The sequence below is a fragment of the Berghia stephanieae genome, chromosome 3 (genome assembly GCF_034508935.2).
Source record: "Berghia stephanieae isolate SIO BIC M18660-M18661 chromosome 3, UCSD_Bste_1.3, whole genome shotgun sequence".
In the NCBI taxonomy this organism is placed as follows: domain Eukaryota; kingdom Metazoa; phylum Mollusca; class Gastropoda; order Nudibranchia; family Aeolidiidae; genus Berghia; species Berghia stephanieae.
Genome location: NC_088362.1, coordinates 9,246,986 through 9,261,296, shown reverse-complemented (window position 1 = coordinate 9,261,296; position 14,311 = coordinate 9,246,986). Strand labels below are relative to the sequence as shown.

The 14,311-nt window shown below is 35.7% G+C and overlaps 1 protein-coding gene across 1 annotated transcript in view; it reads right to left on the bottom strand.

Annotated features, from left to right (window-relative positions):
* LOC144967122 (uncharacterized) overlaps nt 1-14,311 on the bottom strand; it is a 107,568-nt gene that overhangs the window by 90,195 nt on the left and 3,062 nt on the right. Inside the window, exons 2-6 of the mRNA XM_078903967.1 lie at nt 12,856-12,918; nt 7,160-7,245; nt 5,591-5,747; nt 2,184-2,316; nt 170-236 (exon numbers count right to left, since the gene is read on the bottom strand). Coding sequence (XP_078760093.1) covers nt 170-236; nt 2,184-2,316; nt 5,591-5,747; nt 7,160-7,240 — 438 coding nt within the window. The 5' untranslated portion in view covers nt 7,241-7,245; nt 12,856-12,918. The remainder of the gene's footprint in view (nt 1-169; nt 237-2,183; nt 2,317-5,590; nt 5,748-7,159; nt 7,246-12,855; nt 12,919-14,311) is intronic.

Sequence of the window (14,311 nt, the reverse complement as noted above, 5' to 3'; positions counted from 1 at the left end):
TGATGGCAACAAAAATAATTTAAATGAAAAATTACAGTAAGAATAAATAAATTCAACGCTGACTTTATGCACGATGATTTACGAAAAAGCTGTCCCTAAAAGGCTGTTTCCCAAAGAGACGCAATACTACGTCGAAAGTTTTTGACATGAAAAAAGAACACATATTTACCTGTGCCGGACAATGCATTTTTTGTCCTTTTTTATCATCTTGATAACCCACCAAAGACCATCCTCTCCTGAAAAATGAAATATATAGAGGCGTATGGTTATTGTATTAATCGAACTTACTCCTTGGATTTACCTAAATATTGCTTCGAGGAAATTTATCGGCACTATTTGCAGGGTCTTTCCCATGCAATGTGGTTTCTATCCACACACACACACACACACACACACACACACACACAATAATATATATATATATATATATATATATACAATATATATATACATATTATACATACATATATTTAATATATATATATATATAATATATATATATATATATATATATATAATTATATATAAATCAACACTAATAAGATATACATCGTCAAATTTAAAAAGTAGTCCTTAAGTACCATAAGGCCTCTCATGCTGGAGCTTATCCGGTTTCAGTAGCGTTAAACCGACGGAAGCGATTGGTGGCTTTTGTATCTAAACGACATTCCGCAAGATTTAAGAGACGCGGCTACCCAATCATTTATGTATTGTTGATGGGTTCAGAAAATATCTCATGTGCATCTGAAATCGACATTAGACTTTTAATGCATTAAAATGTATAAACATAAAGTTGAGAATCTATGGCGACAATGTATACATATATAATTATATATATATATATATATATATATATATATATATATATATATGCAAATGTACAAACATGTAAAATTATACGACCAAGAACCTATAGCAACACATTATATATTAATTTACTAAATTGAGATAGGCCATACCTCTGGCCTTTTAGTCCGAACTTGTGCGTGTATATTTAAAATCTTGACAAAGTATGTCGTTTGCAAATTTGAATTGTTTTAACAAAAAGCAAAAAGTACCCTATAAACATAGAGCCATATTATTTAACCACTCTTTTAAGATATGATACGAGGCTTAACAATAGAGGTATAACAAATTAATATTGTTACACGAAAACGTTTAAAAGTTCTTAAGGTTTACACAAACCGGATAGAATATACATATTATAATATGTGACGAATCGTCTAAAAGGGCATCATGTCGGCATAATACCATAATGACGAAACGTTATAAATCTTATGCCATTAATCACGGTTTAGATTGCAACCACCCACAAAGCAACAAAAACTAAGTGTTTGCATGACATATTTTTAAACCATTTCATAGTTATGCGGTTACTAGAGAAAACACTGAGAAGTGGCCTAACGCCTATCTAGATAAGGGATAGTTTACGGGTGGTGCTTATCTTCTGTCTCTTTCTGATGTACTTATTTAGGTTTCATGCAATTGTACATCTTTATAACAATATTGATTCTAGAAATAATGGTTACTAAGTATTTGGGATTTCCATTGGTTAAAAAAGGCGTTTGTTCAACATCTAGTCATTTCCAAATATCTGACCTATCGCCTCATTCTGGCATCATGAAAGAATGTCTAAAATGCTGAACTTTGAGTCTAGGAATAATCAAGAGTTAATTACTTGGTTAAATTTGTATGCGCGCTTTTGAGGGGAAACGATATAATTCGTAATATTCATAACAATACTACTTACTGCCTCACATTTCTAATCATTTCAGTTTTCATTTGAAGGGTCGGGTAAATTTACCAGGATGTTATAAAGTATATATTTGTTTATAAACCGTCCGTTATGTATGAGAACAGCTATTTACTACTTAAGTTCACAAGAACAAAGATAAACAGGTGAATGCCTTCGTTTCAAATGTTAGAATTGTTTAGCTTTGAGATGCTGGCATTGTTATAATACTACTAATCGCTGAATCTTTTAAATTTAAGTTTATATCTCCTGGACGTCTTTATTTTGATGTAATATATTAATTCCATTGTTATACCAAAGAATATTGAAAAAAGAATACAATTCCCTTATTTTCACACACCTCAATGGACCATGTTATGATAATCTTAACTTTGAATTCAGTTTCCATCCTTTGCTGTTGATATGAGATAAAAAGATTAGTATGACTTACTTATACGTTGTTATGTATCTAAGATATCCTTTAATATCCGATGTATCATATTTGGCTTTATCTTTGAATCGGATACAGGTGTGATATTCATAGAGTGCCATCGATGCATCTAAATCCACTTTGTTCCGAGGGTCTGGAAATTGCCAATCAGTTAAAATGAAAATCATTACATAATAAAAGAATGCTCCCTCCTCTCGTCATCCTCATCTTCCTCCTCTTCCTCCTCTTCCTCCTAATCATCATCATCATCATCATCATCATCATCATCATCATCATCATCATCACATCATCATCGTGATTTTGATGAGAGACATTCACACTGGAATTTTCACACCTCGACATCCGAACGCTCATCATGTTTTCATTCTGTTCAGCAGAAATTCACACGTGGCAGAAGATAGACTCAGTCTCACCTCAATGACGAAAACGTAACTTACTTGTCGCATTATTGGCACAATTGATTTGTACAGATATGAAAAACCTTATCGCGCTGGGTTATCACCCTTTCTTTTCATTCCTCCCCCCCCCCCACCCCACCCCAACCCCTTCAATGCACATGCACATTTCTAGGTAATGGAAAAATGTTTAGGTGGACAAAGTCAGCTTATAGCTGAGTTAAACCCAGTTGAGATTCATTTTATTCACTCCCTTCAAAACTACATGAACAAGATTGTTCTACAGGTAAAGGTGTCTCATCTTTCTTATGTTTGAGGGTATTTATTTCTTACAGACATCGAGTGGATCAATTAAGTTGGTTATTATTATTATAATTTCTTACTGTTCTCTCAACTCACTATCACACATACATTATCCATATTTGGTTTCCTAACAAAACGCTCATTTTGTTTATTGCGCCATTAACCTAGTTAGTGAAACGGGCCTGTTGTTTGACACTGTGTGACGATCTCCTTTCTTGATTATGGGAGAAAACTAGCATTTCGCCAGTCCGGTGGTAACTTTCATGTTTCCAGGGAATGTCAGAAGATTACGGTTAGAATTACGCCAATTTCATAAGCTGGTTGTTTGAGTATGTGGTTGGGTATCCCATCTGGTCCACTTGCATTATTCACATTGAGACTTTGTAGCAGTTTGATAACGCCTTCTGTTGTGATGTTGAGTGGGCCAATGAAAGGGATATGTGGGCCATCTAGTTCCGGTGCAGACGAGTTGTTCTCTTTCGTGAAGACTGAACAGACCTCTTGGTTCAAATGTTCAGCCTTGGTCTTGTTCAAAGAATTTAGGACGCCTCCATTTTTTAAATTGAAGCAAGCCCTTTTGTGTCCTGTCGTCTTGCTTTCACATGTTTCCAGAATGGGCGATTGCTGTTTTCTTAAAGGCTTTTCCCAAGTATGTCATCAATGTAATCCAAATGTGTCTTGCGTGATTCTTCTGCAGTTCTCTCTCTCTCTCTTTCTCTCTCTCTCTCTCTCTCTCTCTCTCTCTTCCTTTTCTCTCTCTCTCTCTCTCTCTCTCTCTCTCTCTCTTCATTTGGTGGTATTTCTCCCAGTTTTGTTGAATTCCCGTACAATTGGCTTTAGTAAATAGCTTCAACTTTTTCATTGTCTGCCTCCTCAGTTTGGGTGGCACCAATGTACCTTGTTGATGTCAGGTTAGTTGTTATGCGTTTGTCCATAATTTGGAACAAGCTACCTCGGAATGAAGTCCAATTTTGTTCTACTAGTATATCTTGTCATTTCTCCAAGAATTAATCCTTGACTTTTATTATTTTCTTGGTTAGACTGCCCCAATTGGCCTGCTTATAATTGTACACCTTCCGTATTTTACCTTCAGAAGTACTTGACTTCACATGGGAATTCAATAGTACATCATCATAATCCTGAACTGTCTGGGTGAAAAACGAGCCTAGCAGATTATTTCCCCTCTTTTGTCAGTTGGGTTTCGGGTTCAGCTATCATGTTCACTAAAAGATTTTATTCAACTTCTGGCACTTCTCTACTCACTTCATGTCTTTTTATTTTCCACAAATGCCTGCTCCAATCCTCTCCTTACCAACTGTAGGAAAATCGTCACATTTGTTACGATACAGTCAACATTTTTCTTATTCAAATTTCTTTTGTACATCATAAAATTTAAATAAAATGAACAGGGTATTGTAGAGCATCATTTGCTAAATAAATTATTTATCACAAGAACTCACTGCAATTGTGTTTAAGTGATAAAGATCTATTTTTGTGTTAGTTGGGTGTGAAGTTTTGGGGGATATCATGAAAATGTCTGGTAAGGAGAGAGTTAATTAGGTCGTGTTAATTTAAACGAATTTTGATATAAAGTCCAGGGTAACAGATGCTCTCTACTCACTCTTACGTTTGATTATGGATCTTCTACTCATGAGACAATGGCCGTTTTGCGGGATTATTAAATCGTTTTAGTTTTCTATTTCATGGAACAGAAGGCTGTCATTGGATAACAGTTTTAATTTGGGTGTTGGTACAATTCTTTCCTGATATCATTGATCAACGTGTGACTGTATGGTATTGTGATGTGACACTCCGTCGGATTGGTTGGTGTTAGGTTCGAGTCACGCTCCGAGCGTTAGAAAACTTAGTCCTTTGAAAAGGGTCTTTATTCACACTCTCTAACCATAATCATGTGTAAAATGAGTACTTGCCGTTAACGACGTTGTTTCTGTCGAAAAAGAAAACTGTACTATTATCTTAAAAGCGTTATATCTCGCCATAAAAGTTAAGGGTTACTATTGACTTGAGGCCTTTTGTACACCCATTTGAGCACGTTTTGTCGTATAAATGATCCTTTTTAAAATTTATTTTTTAATGGACCAAATACTATTCCCTAAGATTCTCCAGTTTTGGCATAACATGGCTCATTGAAATGCCCATCCAAAATGGCACGCTATGGTGTATTACTGTACCTATTGCTGAACCACTCCAAGGGATGCTGCTTATCCGTCTGTTATTTTCTGTGGCCAGATAATAGATCTTACTCACGGATGATGTCCCAGTCCTTAATCCGGGCCAGTTTTACATTAGGTGTAGCTCTGTCATTGCATCGATGCCTTGCTAAAATTCACTACCTGAAGGTCAATTTGCATTATATTGTCATGGGATCTAGTACGACAGTTTAATTTGAATATTAATTGTGACTCTAGTAAGACGCTAGCATTATTTTTTTCTGGCAGAAAAACTTGTTACCGTCTATGTCTTCATTTTTCATCTGAATTGCGGAGAGAGAAAGTGGGTAAAGAGATCAGGGACTCAACTTGCGCCTAGCAGGCGTCATGTCTCGTTCTACATGTTATGTGATGTTGGTGGCGAGGGACACCCTTTTAAATACTTTGAGGATGTTAAGTGGATATTGTACAATTTAGATGCTCTAGTACTTCAGTTTAAATGCTCAAAATCATTACAATAGAATTGAGTGTGGCTTACCCGTGTTCTCCCAAACGTATGGAACAATGCCTTTTGGCCAAACCCTGGTCTCATGCACGTATCTCTTCCTCCTACTAAGCCTTTCATCATTGTTGTCAAAAGTGAGACGTTTCCCCTCTGTCTTGTTAACGTTTTCCGATTCGTGAATCGTGAGTTTCTGGGTGGAATAAGGGGGAGAATTATAAGTAATTATCTGTTCCTTTTTTTTTTTAGAAAAAAAAGGTTGTGGTCAAAATTGTTCTGCACAACCAATGTTAATTTTTTTTTGCCAATGAGCACAGAACTAGTGAGAAGTACACATTTATTAAACTATTAGGGTAGCGTTTTCCAATTCGGACCCCCAAAATGTCTCTCTAAGCTCGATGAATTCTATTGACCGCACACTGAGAGAAATTGTGAAAATAACTGATGCATATGTTGCAAACATCGTTCATCTAAAGTTTTAGATAAAGTACTTTTCTATTATCACATTTTATCTGTGTGTTTGGCATTGATTCATGGTCCCTAATCACTCGTCGCAATCTGGACACCCTTTGTTCCGATCCAGGCACACCGTTGTACCAATTGGATTCAATAGTCTGATGTCACGTCGCCCAGCAACAGCCATCGTGGTTCTAAACAAAGAAAATCGGTACGTTTTATTATTCATGCTGGCTAGAACTTTTCATATGTATTGTGATCAAAATGTGTAAAAGTCAAAACATGATCAGATTTATAATGGGTTCTTTTTCCTCTGAATACGCTTTTATGCTCGTCGGAGAAATATTTCATAAGGGCGTCCGCCATTTTCCCAATAGTTTAGAGCCGGTTACTAAATTACCATGCGTCATTACGAGGGAAGTGACGTTACGACTGTTGAAGCGTATTAAGACGCACAGTTGTGCCAATTAGGATCCCCCTTTGAGAAGTAAGATTACACATGTTTCAACTAATTTACATTACTACCAGTACAATTCTTAAGTAATGCTAACTAAATAGTTTATGCATACAATGACATTAAATGTGTTACTGTGCTGTAAATGTTCATTACAATTGTTTAACAAATTTATCTATCATTTATATATTAGGTTTGAATCTATTAATCTTATACATTTGTTTATAGAACTATTACTACATAAAAAGGCAAAAGTAAACTATCAAAGGGAGATAATGGTACTGGAAGTAACTGTTGGTACTTGATGGATAAAAAAATATTGGCTGAAACTGTTGCTGCTCGTTTCGTTTTATAGTCTTTTGTTTAACTTAAAAAATGTTTTCAATTTTTTATTAAAGAAATATTTATATTAATACGTTCCTCATATATCTTACAACTAGGCCTAGTATGTTGATAGTGGGTTAATCTTAGCCAATATGATATAATATATATATATATATATATATATATATATATATATATATATATATATATAAATATATATATATATAATATATATATATATATATATATATATATATATATATATATATATATAACTGGTATTAATCATTTCTGCCATTTAGCTTTAAATTCTTTAAATTGTTCATCTGACGATTGCGGTATTATATTAAAACCATTTTTAAAATTTTTACCTGTAGGGTGTACTGGATACAGCAGAAAACAATGAGAGTGCCCAACAAGTGCCGGGGACAAAATAGTGGCATTCCCGCCATCGGTGCTGCGATTTAACAGTGAAAAGAATATGATATTATATTATATATTGCTATGAAAAATATAACGACAAAAGGCGTCAAATTTATACAAAAAATACTTTGAAAGAAGATAGAGAGAGAGAGAGAGAGAGAGAGAGAGAGAGAGAGAGAGAGAGAGAGAGAGAGAGATATTTTAAAATTGAAGAATGAACACCAAAAAGTATAAATTACTAAAACAGACGTATCAGTATCCTGTCAATCTATATAACCAATATTGTAACTCATTTATTGCAACATAGAAGGATATAAAAGATACTTAAGTCTTGCAAAGGATATGGAAATACATCAGGAAATAAAGTTTTCATTGTGCGAAGAGAAAGTAAAAAAAAAATAAAGAGATCGAGAAGAACAAATACGTAAAGAAAGAATAATAAAATGAAGAAAAAATACGTAAAGAAGAAAAAGATCAAGATGAAAGAATACGTAAAGAGGAAAAAGAATAAATAATATGTAGAAGATTTAGAATAAAGTGCCCACGAAAGGGAACTTAAAAGACAAATAGCTCTAGGAGAAGAATAAACCAAAAGGACCCAAATATTGTTGGAAATTGAAAACATAAATGGGCCACATCTTAATTAACTGCTTGTCTGAAGTCTTCTATACCTTAACATACTATTACTGTGCTCTCAGAGCATATACATCTAAAGTTGAACACTCAAGTAAAACGCAGATCAACCACTCGGGCGGGACGCACAAGTGAAACAAGTAAACAACAAGAAAACAAGAAATAGCACTGACAGTAATACAGAGTACATGTAAACTAGCAAACCTGTAATTAAATGTCAATATTGTGGAATGAAAGGCCACACAGCAGACAAATGCTACAATATCGTGGGATATCCAAAAGAAACTGCTTATGCATCATTTAAAACAAGTGTAATTAATCACGCACAAGTAATATCAGGAGAAAACATAAACGTGTATTGGGTGAAAGGCATCTCACTTCTAATACAGACTCACAAGTCAGGATGGCTGTTCTTTTGTGGAGGTCAAGCTAAAGGAACTAATTGCAAAATTTTGAGAGACACAGGATGCAGTACAATAGGAGTAAAAGCATGTTTGATAAATGAAGAACACAAAAACGGTATAATCACATTCAGTGGGACAGTGGAAACAGCTAACATATACATAGAAACACCATACTATACAGGAAAACGAGAACTTCCCAAGCCTGTCGCTGATGTTATTGTTGGCAATGTAGAAGGTCTTAAACAAAACCCAACAGATGTGAAAGAATGGTCATTAACTCAAGAGACAGTTTTTCAAGCATAAACGAGAAATATGAGCAAGACGACAGAGAAGCCATTGAGTATTTCTCTTGAACCACAACAATTTGACAGGGTCACGCTCATTAAAGAACAAAAAAGGACCCGACCTTGACATCATAATTCAACATCGCAAACGATGGGACGAAATCAAAGGTTGAGTATGTTATTGAAACAAATATTTTGTTCAGAGTACATAGAAAAGAAGCAAAATGTCGAAACGGCTGGTCACGCCGAGTACATAAAGAAACAAAATCCTTGGAATAGCGCATAATTCAATAACTTTTGAACATCTTGGGAACGCTTCAACATTGAAGAGAATATCCGAGAATTCCACATGGTCTGGGATTAATAAAGACGTTCGAGAATATATGTGAAATAGTTTGATATATGCCAAAGAAGAGTTGCAAAGTGGAAGGTAATAATACACATTTATATAGCGCTCATTCTCGTGTAAAACACAAGCTCTGGGCACTTTACCATATAAATATCAATTTTTAGTGAAAAAAAAAATTCATAGCCAAATCAAGGATTCATAGAGTCAATAAAAACAAATACAGTAAAATGTGTCTTGAGATTCTTTTTAAAGGTATGTAAAGACTTGCACTCCCTCAGACCACGTGGTAGTTCATTCCAAATCTTGGGGCCGAAACAAGCAAACGATCTATCACCAAATTTTGTTCTTGATCTTTTTTCCGAAATTTTCGGTTGGTCATTACATGATCTTAAAGTGTAATTTTCAAATTTACACATGACCACGTGATCTGTGAGATATGCCGGTGCTATACCAGTCAAACACTTATAAACAAGACACGCTGCTTTGTAATATGTGCGCTTTTCAATGGGCAACCAGTGGAGAGAGGCCAACAAAGGGGTTGCATGATCAAATCTTGCTGCACTGTTTTGTAGTAGTTGTAATTGTTTTATAGAAGCCTGAGGCAAGTTGACAAGCAGAGAGTTACAATAATCTAGTTTCGAAAAAATGAGGGAAACAACCAATGTTTTACATGTTCCAATTGCAATATGACGGATCGAACTGATTTTCTTCAATTGAAAGTATAAAGATTTACAGAGAGCAGAAATGTGAGCCGACATTCTCATTTCTGAATCAAAATAGACACCCAAATTTTTCACAGTCTTTGAAATTTTGATCTTTTCACCCCAAATCAACACCTCAAGACCATCATTCACCTTCAACTGCCCTCTATTTCCCACAATCATCACTTCTGTTTTTGACTCATTCATTTTCAACTTGTTTGCATCCATCCACTCTTTCACATCCGTCACACATTCTTCCACACGTTTCACAATATTTTCGAGATTTTTAGTTTAATCAGTAGCATAAAGTTGCGTATCATCTGCATAGAGATGATAGCGCAGCCCATGACCAGTGATGACATTAGATAATGGAGAAGTATACCAAAAAAAATAATTGGACCCAAAACAGAGCCTTGAGGAACACCAAAAGACAATGTATGTTGACGAGAATGTTTATCTAAAATCATAACCTGTTGCTTTCTGCCATCTAAATAAGATTCACACCACTGCAAGACAGTCCCAGACAAGCCAAAAGTTATATTAAGTCGTTTAATGAGAATACCGTCATCAATAGTATCAAACGCCGCCGAAAGGTCTAACAATGTCAAAAGAGAAACAGAACCTTTATCTAAAACATCAAGCAAATCACTCGCAACACAGCACAGAGCAGTTTCTGTTCTGTGGTAAGAACGATAAGCTGACTGAAATTTTTCCCATAGATTGTTTTCATGGAGATGTTGTGAAAGACGTCTGAGTACAACTTTTTCAAGGATTTTAGAAAGAAATGGCAGATTTGAGACGGGACGGTAGTGACTAAGGTCATTTACATCGAGATTTTGCTTTTTTTATGAGAGGCTTTACAATTGCATGTTTATAGATATATGGGACTTGTCCTGAGATAAGTGACTGATTTATAATATAAGTTATGCAAGGTACAGGTATTACCATTAAAGACAACTCCGGGTTATTGAAAAAGTTTTTCAAAAGGTTGCAATTGGCATTATAGGTCCTTTAACTTTAACCAAAGCAGACATAAACTACTAACACTAGTCGATTACGCAACCAGATGACCAGAAGCGATAGAACTAAAATCAACCACATCGAACCATATAGTCGAAGCGTTGATAACAATTTTTGCTAGAATAGGCACACCAAATGAGTTGCCTAATAGGTGTCATTGCCTCGTCCTAAATGTTAACTGTTGCTGTTGGCCGAGGACACTTGTAAAGCGCATTGAGCACGTGTAGTGGATATTGAGCTAAACAAAAGCTAATTTTTGTGAGAGATTCAATTGCACCTTGCCATGATAAATGTCAGCAGAAAAGAACAGATGATTGCAACAGATATATACCAGCAATCGTATTGACATATAGGGAAATATCCCAAGAATCGACTGTCACGTTCCTGTAGAACGAGCTTAGACTCAATGGAAAATTAGCTTAATACGAACATGACTTGTTAATTTCAGGCGCAAACAGTTACTTGCTATTTTTCGCACAGTGCGTTCGGGACCGGAAAATACCAAGGTATAGTATAGGTTACTCCATAAGTGGGTGAGAGAGAGAGAGAGAGAGAGAGAGAGAGAGAGAGAGAGAGAGAGAGAGAGAGAGAGAGAGAGAGAGAGCTCTAGAAATGACCTGAGTTTGATACGAATATTTTTGTATTCGTGGATAGCTCACACGGTAGAGCCACGCTCTCACCTGCCAGGCGGAGTTGTCGTACCAATAAGGTCGCAGGTTCAAACCCCACCACCGCCGCGAAAATTTTTATTCTCTATTGTCTTCTGGCACTTTTCTACTCACTTCATCTCTTGTTGTTACCAACATAAATGCCTGCTCCACTCACTTTTCTGAATTAAAAAAAAAAGTTCACCCCATATACCGGAGCATACTCAATGTCTCAATCGTTTCTATGTTATATGTTTTTGTTGAGAATATTGGCTATTAAGCTTAACTGCTGGTCAAGTAACTTCGCGATGGTTGTGTGGCGAGCGAACCCGCGGTCTCCAGAAGTGGGTGAGAGAGAGCTCTAGAAATGACCTGAGTTTGATACGAATATTTTTGTATTCGTGGATAGCTCACACGGTAGAGCCACGCTCTCACCTGCCAGGCGGAGTTGTCGTACCAATAAGGTCGCAGGTTCAAACCCCACCACCGCCAGAAAATTTTTATTCTCTATTGTCTTCTGGCACTTTTCTACTCACTTCATCTCTTGTAGGTTACTGCACTGTGTAAGTCCGTAAACGTGTGACCAAAATCAATGCATAGGGAACGCAAATTTATGCAATATCATTACGATATAAAAGAGATCAATAAAATCATAGAGCAAAGAAGGCAGATCTGTTAGTATGCATATGTCCCAATAAATTATAACACATAGAAGGCCGAAACTGTGATATACTGCCGGTTCGGTAACCAACTAAATGTAACACAGAGAAGACCAAAACTGTGTTACAAAAATATTAAATTCTGGTCGGTTTGGTAACAAAGTAAAACGCGACTTATGTCGTAACATCACATGTCCATAAAAGAGCTTGATAATATAAAGGTGACCGTCAAAAAATTGATTCGGTCAAATTTCTATCCAAATCCAAAAGGATAGTGCAAAGCCTTGGGACGTAAAATAATAAATTTGAGAAGCATGGTTGTTCTCTATATTTGTTGGGCCGTGTTCGGTACAGAGTGAAGAAATATCCACACTACACATCTTCTTCTCGAAAATTCAAGAGCAACGCTGTTACAAAGGGAGCAGAAAAGCAAACATGAGACAACAACAAGACAAGATTTGTTTATGTGTATTGTATTGTTTTTACGTGTTGCTGATTAGGTACGTTTTGATTGTCAAAATCTTTTCATTTTATTTTTGACATTTCCTTGGTTTAAAATAAAGTTATAATTTAATTCCACACACTGGCTTAACAATTTAAATTTATACTTTTGTGGGGACCTTTTGTAACATCATTAGTCCGATTGTGGTTGGAAATATCTTTATATTTTAATGTCATAAAACCAGTGACATTCGAGTTGATGTTTGGACGATTACCTGGCGGCCCGATCAACGTAGTAGCCGATATTTGTTAAGGGAATGAGGAAGACAGTAAAGAAATGATGTTAACTTACGAATATGTGAGAATCCTGACAGCTGAAATAGAGGAGACATGGAAAGCGTCATCGTAATCCGTCAGAAAGAAAGCAGAGAAATATAAACAGCAATCCGAACGCAAAAGCTAAATGAGAAAAGTTGAGATTGGTGCCAAACAGTTAATACACTTACCCGATGACTGGAGTAAACTCTTAACTACTTTGGAAGGACCGTTCAATGTTATAGCAATACGATCTGGTGTTAAATAGAATTAACAACACAACAAAGACATTATATACACATCTGCTTTAAAAAGATACTTCAGTAGAGATCCGTGTGACACCTAATTTTTACTCATGTCACAGCTGTCACTATTAATAAATCATCAAAATGGGTCCCTGACACCCGAGACAGAAAAACAACAAAAATAAAAAGAAGTACGCAGAGTCGGCAATAAGGCTCATGGTGTTACTGGAAATACATTAAAAACGTCGTTCACATTGCTACCCCACTAACAAATCTGACAAAGAAAGGGTCGCCAAATAAATTTGTTTGGGCAGAAACGCTTCAGTATAGCTTTGATCAATTAAAATCAGCACTTTGTTTAGAACCGATTCGTAAATGAATTTAGCATCAGAAATGACGCATCTGATGAGGGCATTGCAGCAACACATCAACTTTCCTGGCATCTGTCAGAATGGATCATAATATGATGGATATGTATAGAAGGAACCGAATTTATGTCACTCATCTCTTTGTTATTGTTTTAGAAACCCATTTTTGTGATTAGTTCTCAATAAATTATATCAGACTATGTTCAAGGTTCCATGTAGATTTGTGTGCTGGAGCGTTATTTTGGCTGGCAGACTTTGTGAATATTTTACTTTAACACATAGCATCAATAGAAGGAATGAAGTTGTCGTCACTCAACACGTTGTTATTACTTTTAGACAACCATTTTTATAATTAACTTATCACTAAATTATATCAATCAGACTATAACAGTTCGAGGAAACAAAGTTTTGTTAGTTATTATGTTATACCCCGATTGAGATGTCGGAGTATTTTTCCAATACGCGTAACATCAATACATTTGCAATCAGATTTAATTTTAAAACAACGTAAACCACAGAAATCTTTCTATTTTGTCAAAAATAAAGATTTATTATTTTTTATCATCATCATTATATATTAATATTATTATTATTATTATTATTATTATTATTATTATTATTATTATTATTATTATTATTATTATTATTATTTATTATTATATATTATTATTATTATTTTTAAAACAATCGACAGTACTCCCGTGGCAGGTTAAACGGGTTCTCCTCGGGACTACTCGCATTCGCACCCCCCCCCCCCTCCCCTTTCCACACCACCACCACAACCACACAAACGCACACAGCTCTTTTCCTTTGGGGGGGGGGGGGTTGTTTGCAGATTATAATTCAAGGTTAAAATGCCCCTTCTGTCATCACGTAATCAAGGCTTTTTGGCAACACAAATAGTAAGGCGATGACGTCATAATAATTTGTTAGAAAACAATACAAATGAGGCAACCAAGTGGTTGGGAATCCGAGGAGCAAGCATTCAGGACATCGGAGAGAGAGAGAGAGAGAGAGAGAGAGAGAGAGAGAGA